Here is a 9,040-nt window from a genome sequence, read left to right as displayed (position 1 = left end):
CAGACGCACAACGCTAATAATCGCATATAGCATCGCACACAATGGTTTCGTGCTGACGACTCAAGATGGCGTCGTCAGGGGCGACACAAAATTACATCACCAGATATTAATTTAAGATTTGGTCTCAGCCAATCATTCGGCTTCGACAATGGTCATCAAATCAGTTGCATAGGCACGCACAACGCTGCATACAGGCGAATATCTGCATTAAGTTCCATGCTGCAAAACGAGTGCAACTGCAGTGACTTGCAAGCAACTCTGAATCATACCCTGTAGATTACCCTGTATTGAAAGTTTGTTCTGCTTTATATTTCTATTTTAGATCACAATGTCAGCCAACATTTCAACGGGATCTGTACGCATCTCGCCTCCATCACACATAAAGCTAACAAGTGAACCAATGGACTGGGAACAGAGTCGTGATTTAAGCAAATTAAAGGACAGAATAATCTCATTGGCTCCAAAACAAATGCTACCAAACCCAGAAGCCCTGGTATTTACCCATGACACAAAGGCACGGACAAACACAAAGAAGAGGCAGCATGCTGTTAAATTGGAACCCCTGGTAAGTTAAGGTGCCTACACACTCGTGAGCAATTTCCCTTGAACTCTCACCGGCAGCTCCCCGGCACTCCAGGACACGATGTGCAGCAGAAGCTGCATGATGTGTCACAAGATCTATCGTGCACGATAAAGATTTGCCGATCTTTAGATCATGCAGGATAGCAGACAGATGATGCATGGATCAGGGATATCCTTGATGCATGCATCTGTCTGTAAAAACATAAACACAGATGCATGGACGGGATCGGTGAGACCCGTCCGTGCTGCTGTGTTTAAAGAATTAAAACGTGTAAAAGAAAAAACGAACACGGTGTGACCCCCTCCCCCCAAACACCAACCAGCCCTGGGCTTTAGTGACCCAGTGCTGGTTGTGCAAAATACGGGGGTCAAATGACGTAGGGGGTCCACCGTATTTAGCGCAACCAGCACTGGGCTCTGATCTGGTCCTGGTGTTAACCAGAACAAGCACCAGACTTTTTCTAGCGGGGGGGCTAATGCCACAGCCAGGGGAGCCCTTTCACCGGGTCCCCCAGCCGAAGCATTAACCCTGACCACTAGTTATCCCAGGCCGGGGATCCCTGGGAAGCTGGGGACCTCCCAATAAAGGGGTCCCCCTCTCCAGGGCACCCCAGGCCTAGGCTGATAGTCCTGGGCTATCCCCGGCACCCCTGGAGCGGTGGGTGCCGGGTTGATAGTGTAGTGTGGTGTCAAAAAATAGATGAGATAATATTGTCTTTTGCTGTGGAACTACAGGTCCCAGCAAGCCTCCCCCGCATGCTGGTACTTAGAGAACCACAAGTACAAGCATGCGGGGCATTACGGGCCTGCTGGTACCTGTAGTTCCACTGCAAAAGATAATTTTTGTAACTCTTTCAGTCGCACCACACTTTACATGCTCCAGGGGTGCCGGGTATAGCCCCGGGCCCTCAGCCTAGGCCTGGGGTGCCCTGGAGAGGGAGACCTCTTTATTGGGAGCGGTCCCCAGCTCCCCAGGGATCCCCTGCCTGGGCTGACTAGCAGTCAGGGTTAATGCTTTCGGCTGGGGGACCCGGTGGAAGGGCTCCCTGGCCCCCGCTAGAAAAAGTCAGGTGCTGGTCCTGGATAATACAGCGGGACCCTATTAATTTTTTTCCCCCTTATTTCCAGAACCAGGACCGGATCAGAGCCCAGTACTGGTTGTCCCCCGTATTTTGGCAACCAGTGCTGCTTCTGTTTAGCCCGTACGGGGGACCCCTACATCGTTTATCCCGTGTATTTTGCACAACCAGCACTGGGTCACTAAAGCCCAGGGCTGGTTGCTCTTTGGGGGGAGGGAACACGCCGTTTTTTTTTTTTTTTTTTACACAGGTTATTCATTTTTAAGACAGAGATGCACAGACGGAGATCCGTCTGTGCATCTGTGTCTTCATGCTTGCAGCACGGATCTGCCTGATCCATGCCTGCAAGCATCGTATGCGGATCCAAACAACATTGTACAGGCATAAACACTGTACGATATGCCGCCGGATCATGTACGAGTTTGATAGATCTTTTGTGCAAATAAAGAAGAAGTGCACAGCGCTAGACAATTGAGATTAACAGGTATAATCGCAGCAATCAGACAGAGGATATGTCAACCTCACAAAAACTTCAAAAGAAAATAGGTTAATTGCACTGCAAATACCCTTGTCGGGACATATAAAACAATACACCAGTTGCGTATTGTTTTATATGTCCCAACAAGGGTATTTTCAGTGCAATTAACCTATTTTCTTTTGAGATATTTCGTGCAGCAGGCAAAATCTGAAGTTGCGATGTACGACCCGCGGGTACGCGGGTCGTACATATTTTACACGATTTGTCGTTCCATTGCATCGAAATCGGGCGAATCGTGTAAGATATCGTCTAGTGTGTAGGCACCTTTAGTCAATATAAATTCAACTATACATTTTTTTATATAAATATTGGCTTATAATAGACAAACATTAAATAATTTTGTGAAATCTAATCAGTTTCAAGTAGTTTTCCATATGACATTTTCCAAAAATGATTCATCCTTATTAAATATACACAACATTTATATAAATACTTACAGTATACAGGCCCCCATTTACTAATGAGTTTTATCACCAAAACGAGTGATAAATGTCACTGTGTATGATAAATGGTGCTCCAGCCAATCAGCTACCAACTGTCATTTTTCTAACAGTTGACAGTTGGGAGCTGATTGGTTGGAGCACAATTATCATACACAGTGACATTTATCACTCGTTTTGGTGATAAAACTGGTTAATTAATGAGGCCCATAGCCTGTTACAGTTACTTAAATTAGAGCCAGCAAGGGGGCTATCTCAGACTGTTAGTACCAGACAAACACTAGATTTGACATTTAATCATAATCCTTCTAGTGACACTATTATTCAGATCCTCAACTTAAAATAAATTCTAATTATTTAGTACTAATTAAAATCATGTTGCTTTACAATAAACCACAATGTACACTTCTACAGTGTATCATCCGATCCCATTTTGGCACATCACCTTTTTCCATTGTTTTCAATTACTCAGTAAAATCATGGCAAGCAAAAATCAGTTAAGGAAGGATGAAGCATTTGTTCCAGGCTACATTATAATCTTATATTATTTCCTGTACATAATCCCCTCTGGTATAAAGGTCAAAATAAGAAGTCATCATTATCCAAATGCAGCATTTGTGGACTCTTTTTTTATGAATTGAATATATGCATCTATAATAGACAGAGCAACAAGCCCAGCATTTATATATCTATTTAGCATGGCAGTTCAAAGTAATTGTGAATCCTGTTAGAGACAATGAAAAGCAAGGTGACACAGCTAGTCTGTAGATGGACCAGTCTAAGTATTGTGGCCACATAACTCCCAATGATAGTAGAACCTATCTGGTATCAGACCTCTTCTTTTATCTTCACACTCATCATGTCATTACGTCCAAATCACTGATACCCCCAGCACCTGTAGCCACATATCCCAGCTATTGTTCAGGGTGCAGACCTGTGCTCATTTCTCATACTTTATTAGAGGCATGGGTATACTGAAGAGCACAACAGTATCTAGATCCATGTATCGTATCTCTGACTCCAAAATATATCGGTAGTGCATGGGGTAGGTAATTTTTTATAAAAGGCAGTCATCTAACTGGTCAGGTATGTAGGAGAGATATGTTTTCTTCTTGAAACCGGACAGTCTTACATTTATGGGTAATAGATTGGAAACACATATAGCACATCATATAATTAAGTTAAAACATTAATTGTATTCAAAGTTCGGAGAAAATAAATAAATAAAGGGTAGCTAGGAAATGTGAACAGTAAGTTATTTCATTGCATTACATAATGCAGTTCACATATTTTCTTCTATTTCATGGATTGAGACTATTGCAAAGCACTGGGAACCTGCACAAACTGCTGCCCTATGGGCGTTTGCCTGCTTTGAGATTAGAGCGTTACCACCTCCTTATAATGTATAATTTGTGTCCTAACAAAGGGAGATTACTGCTCCAGCTGTGCTAAACTGTGCAGGCTACTACTAGGAGGAAGAGCGACAACAAGCAAACATGTTATTTCATAACATTAATCATTGTATTTACTTTGAAACTGTCTGAAATTAGCGGTTTTAGTTCAATGTTTATGTGAAGTTTTAAAAGAATGAGCATAATTATTGAAATAATATGGTTTATGCAGAAAAAATTGTAAACAATTGAATAATTTCTTATTGCTCCGTTAAAGCCTATATTGAAAGTGTATCAGGATCACCATCACCCTGAATACATATATCAGAAGAACAGGGAAGATCTTATAAGTCGAGACGTGCCTTTACGTTCAGCTTCTGCAGAGAAGAGACTACGAGCCATCTCATCCCCTGCAACACTTCCTGACCTTCCAGATGGCTTGAAAGAAAAGCAGGTGGGAAAGTACTAATCTGTTGCAATTCTTCAATAATGTATTCGGCTATCACTTTTTATTACAACAACAAACATTGACATTCTGGCATTTGCATAGCTTATGTATGTACACATTTCCTACAGCATATGTTAACCCAGACATATTTTTGTATTTCATCACCTTTTAGTTACGACTGGGCTTTGGTTCTATGTCACCTACCCCACCCAAACAGCTACGGTCATCTCTTTCAAGGGCTAGTCTGAATAAACAGCTTTCTATTCCTCCATCTCGTGTGTTTGAGACTGCAGAAGACGTCATAGCGGCTAATCTTAAAGATCCTCTACAAATCATCAACATAATACTGGAAAATAAAAATGTAGGCTTCCTTTACATGACTCCTGCTTTTTCCAAGTCTTCAATTGAATATGACCCATATAACCTAAGGTATGCGCTTACACAGTTCATATAAAAATGACTATCCTAATTAGTTGGGCATTGCCCTGTACTGCAACAAAAAATTGCTAACAATCTTCAGTACTATTGCTATAGTAATGGATCACTTGTAATCAGATTAAACAATGTTGATCAGTTAGCAAGATGTTGTCAGTTTCCTGCCAGCCCACTAGAAGGAAATCTTTTTATTATTAGAACATTTCAAGTATATACGCATTTAGTTTAATTAATAATAAGATTCTTATCTCGGAAGTCTACAGTAATGCCAACCCTATGAAACTATGAAGATAGAAAGATGTATTTTCATTGTAAGCTACATCTATGTCAATTATTTGTTGAAAATTGATGCTTAATCGTGGGCTTAAGGAAAAACAACTACCCTTATAGCCACACTGTCGGCATATTAATTCACCGCCACAGCAATAATGCTAGCCAAAAATTGATGATAAATGTACTGTATGTACTTGTATAAATTAAGTTTGTGTAGTCCAAGTATTTGTGCTAGATTACTATGAATGCACTTAGTATACTGTAGTTTTAAGTATTGTCTTGAGGCAAAGAACATCATAGCGGTGGCTTGGACCTTAATATATAGAGCTTGGAGGTATTGTCGATTAGCAAGATTTGGAAGGGGAGTTTCATTCTTTGATGAAGGCAGACAATTTTTCATAAATGTAGTTTAATGATACTGTAACCTGTAGCCAACATTCCAATAGCCCAAACTGCATAGGAATCTTTGGTTGAGAACAAAAAGCATAATGTCATAGATTACCCTTCAGTGTTGACTGTGTGAATGCTAAGTGATGTTGCCTCGTTGTGAGATTCACTATGAAAAATATCTAAGGACCCTTTAAGAATTTACTACTGGTCAAAATGACTTTATGAGAATTATGTGTAGCCGCTGGTCTTCCTGATACCCACTATTGGTGTAAATAATTCCACGGCATAAATTAGCCAGCAAGTTGCTGATCTATAAATTTTCTTGGTAGTGCACTTACAGTATACTATATCTGTGCATGGATTTGAGGGCTGCAGCTACCTCTGTAAACCTTCCATATGACCACATTCCCAGAACCACCTACGCAGTTAAAAAATTCAAAAGGTTAATTCTGTTTTCGAAATATCAAATGAAAACCAAATGGGTTTTCACATGGTGGCTTCATAAACAAAATAACACAGTGTGTATCTCATATAGGACATACTCCCTGTCATAACAATCAAATACTATCGACACATAATACTGCAAAAAGACACAAATATATACAAAACATAAAAATCAGTTATTTATACTAAAGAAGTACTTCATACTTAATAAGTTGAAATCAAGTGTAAGAAAAGATTCCATTTTATGCCATAACTGAAATTCAAAAATGTAAGATATATTTCACCATGAATTGTTTTTTTATTTAGAATTGTAAACCATAAAAACATCAACAAGTATGACTACTATACCATAAGTGACAGAGGAGTCACCCATATACGTAATGGAGAGGTTCTTTTTCTGGAACTGGAGCGTTGGAAGCAGGAATATCTTTACCATAGAGCACTGAAGCAAATTCCTACTTTTGCCCTCTTCCGAAAGTGGAAAGCTTTCACTGTATGGAGAAAAAATGTGCGTGCCAAGAAAATCAGTGAATGTCGCAAGGCCCTGCAGGAGAATCTGTTCATTGTTAACTCAGTATGTATTTAAAACTGGCTAATTATCGAATCTAACTATACATGTGTCGCTGCATGCAGTGACCTCAGGTATTTATATACTGTGGTCCATACTGAGTTTGTCCTCTCTTTGTTAAAGTAAATGTATTCTGCATAGTATCTCTTTTATTCTTTTCCTATACATAAAATAGTATAAAAAATAAATCACGTTTGCTTTCTTTCTTACCTATATATAATTCATCTCAACCCTACGGCCAAAGAAGTAGCACAACGATTAAAATGTCTGTGTTGTGCTTTCTGTTTCACCAGTCTTTGCGTCCTGCTCTCCTCAATATACAAGAAATGTGTTTTAGGATCAGTGACATGGGCCTGTGCCGCATTGAGAAAGGCTACACCTATACTTTGAAAGAATTCATAGACAATCAATTTAAACAGCTGGAAGAGGTACAGTATAGTATGCTATGTAAAAATGTCTCCCTTTCATTGCTCATAGGAATTGTATGGTAAAAGCAGTCTTATGGTATTCTGAAGGGATACTTTCTTTAATCAGGATTAGGTAGGCAAATATATATGATGAAACTACTCTCATGGTGACACATTAATAATCTGCATTGGTGTGCTTTTGTAACTAGTGAGAAGACATCACCATCTTATTATAAGTTTTACTGTTTTACGGGCTGTGTAAATGGGGCTTTAATGTCACTAGTAAAAGAAGACTAAGGGGGAAATGTAAAAGCCTGTGAGATGCAGGCACTGATGAGATCCCGGCGAGTCTGCCTGTGTTTTTTTTTTTAAAGCGGTAATAGTTTAAAAGTAAAACCATCCTTGGTTTGCCTTTTAAACTATTGCTGCTTTAAAAAAAATGGGCACACTCGCTGAGATCTCTCCAGTGCCTGCATAATGTTGAGCACACTGGTAGCCGAGCATCATATGAGCTGAATATTGCATACTGGTTGCATAGAGTCACAGGAGCTGGAGACACAATGGTTGCAAAGAATGACAGGATGTGAAGATTACACAATGACTCAAAAGAGTCACAGGATTTCCAGGTCTGAAAGAAAGTTTGCAGGTGCACAATATTGCAAGGTCAGAAAGAAGGTTTGCAGGCACACAGAATTGTCAAGTCAGAAACAAGATTTGAATATACATAGGATTATGAACAAGGTTTGACTATACATAGGGTTAGCTGATTATGAACAAGGTTTGCAGAAACTAGGGAGGCCGATCCCAGGATTGGGATCGGTTGGATTGTGGCCTAAAATTGGTGGGATTTCAATCCCAGGATTGGAGCGTCCAAACCAGGGATTTTGGGACTAATGTTTGTATGCGTTATTTAGTATTTTTTTTTTATGCCGGGCAGCACTGAGCACCTGCAGCACTCGTCCCTGGCTGTGCGCAGCCTGAAGTGATGTCAGAAGTCACACTGTGCAGCCACACACCGGCCTGCTCTGTCAGCCGTGCCCGCCTGCTCCATGGACTAACTCAATCCCGGGTACGAGCTGCGAGCACTTATGTGTCTTTTGCTGGTGTAGCACCTACGACTTTATGCTAATACCGGTGCAAGCCCTATCCAGCTGTATATTCGTGCATTTGGGTGTGCAAGGACTGAGACGTCCACTTTGAGCATCTTTAGATGCTGAAATACTGCTTTAGAAACTTGCACCAGCCCCATTCCAGATGCAGATTCTCTGTCAGAGTATGACCTCCAATGTGAGGGACTGAACGTCTGCATTCGCAACCACATCAGTGAAATGCCCATAAGACAGTGTATCTCCATGCATCTGAATAACCACCTCCCAGTCACCCCTAGGAATGCTCAATACATTTCTGAGACCGTATATCTCAATCAGTACACACACAACAAGGAACACGTGTAGTGTGACTTTTTAGCGCCTTAGTTGCATGCAGAGCCGGCTCTAGACATAGAAAAATTAGGTAATGCCTTGAGCATTTGAAATGCCTAGGGGCATGCATTCCAAGCCTAGAGCCACCTCAGCTTGACAGCGGGCAATGATGGGACCAAGACAGGCGGACGCACCTCTGCTCTTGCTGTCCTAACACGATCGGAGCTCTTAGCTCAGCTCTGATCGGGCGGCAGCTCATACAGCCGGCAGCAGTGGCACTGGGGAACAGAGACAGTGGGGGCAGCGGGCAGTAACAAAAATCGCTACTGGAGGAGGGCTGCTGGGCATGCCCAGCCACAGCAGCTCCTCCTCCCATGGACCTTTACGGAGTCCAGCCTGGACCTGTCTGCAGGGAGACAAACAGGGGTGGGGCGCCACTGCTCTTGCTGGCACAGGGCACTGTGTTACAGTTCTGTGGATGAGGATTGCAATGGGTGAGGTGTCATGGATGTTGTTGGCTGCTGCTGTGATCTGTACTTCTAGTTGATTGATGCCATGCTGGGGAGGGGTGCTGGGTCAGAGGCGGAACTAGCGATGGTGCTAGGGGGCACCACCCAAAATTTT

General features: G+C 41.7%; 1 protein-coding gene across 2 annotated transcripts in view; it reads left to right on the top strand.

Annotated features, from left to right (window-relative positions):
* Positions 1 to 328: 328 nt before the first annotated feature.
* DNAH6 (dynein axonemal heavy chain 6) overlaps positions 329 to 9,040 on the top strand; it is a 342,820-nt gene continuing 334,108 nt past the window's right edge. For both annotated transcript variants that reach the window (XM_088481442.1, XM_088481443.1), the window contains exons 1-5: positions 329 to 565; positions 4,308 to 4,484; positions 4,651 to 4,907; positions 6,327 to 6,594; positions 6,882 to 7,016. In XM_088481442.1, coding sequence (XP_088337568.1) covers positions 329 to 565; positions 4,308 to 4,484; positions 4,651 to 4,907; positions 6,327 to 6,594; positions 6,882 to 7,016 — 1,074 coding nt within the window. The remainder of the gene's footprint in view (positions 566 to 4,307; positions 4,485 to 4,650; positions 4,908 to 6,326; positions 6,595 to 6,881; positions 7,017 to 9,040) is intronic.

The sequence above is a fragment of the Taudactylus pleione genome, unplaced genomic scaffold (assembly GCF_031769625.1).
Source record: "Taudactylus pleione unplaced genomic scaffold, aTauple2 ptg000273l, whole genome shotgun sequence".
NCBI lineage: Eukaryota > Metazoa > Chordata > Amphibia > Anura > Myobatrachidae > Taudactylus > Taudactylus pleione.
The sequence above is the reverse complement of the archived record's forward strand: the minus strand, read 5'-3'. Positions and strand labels throughout refer to the sequence as shown.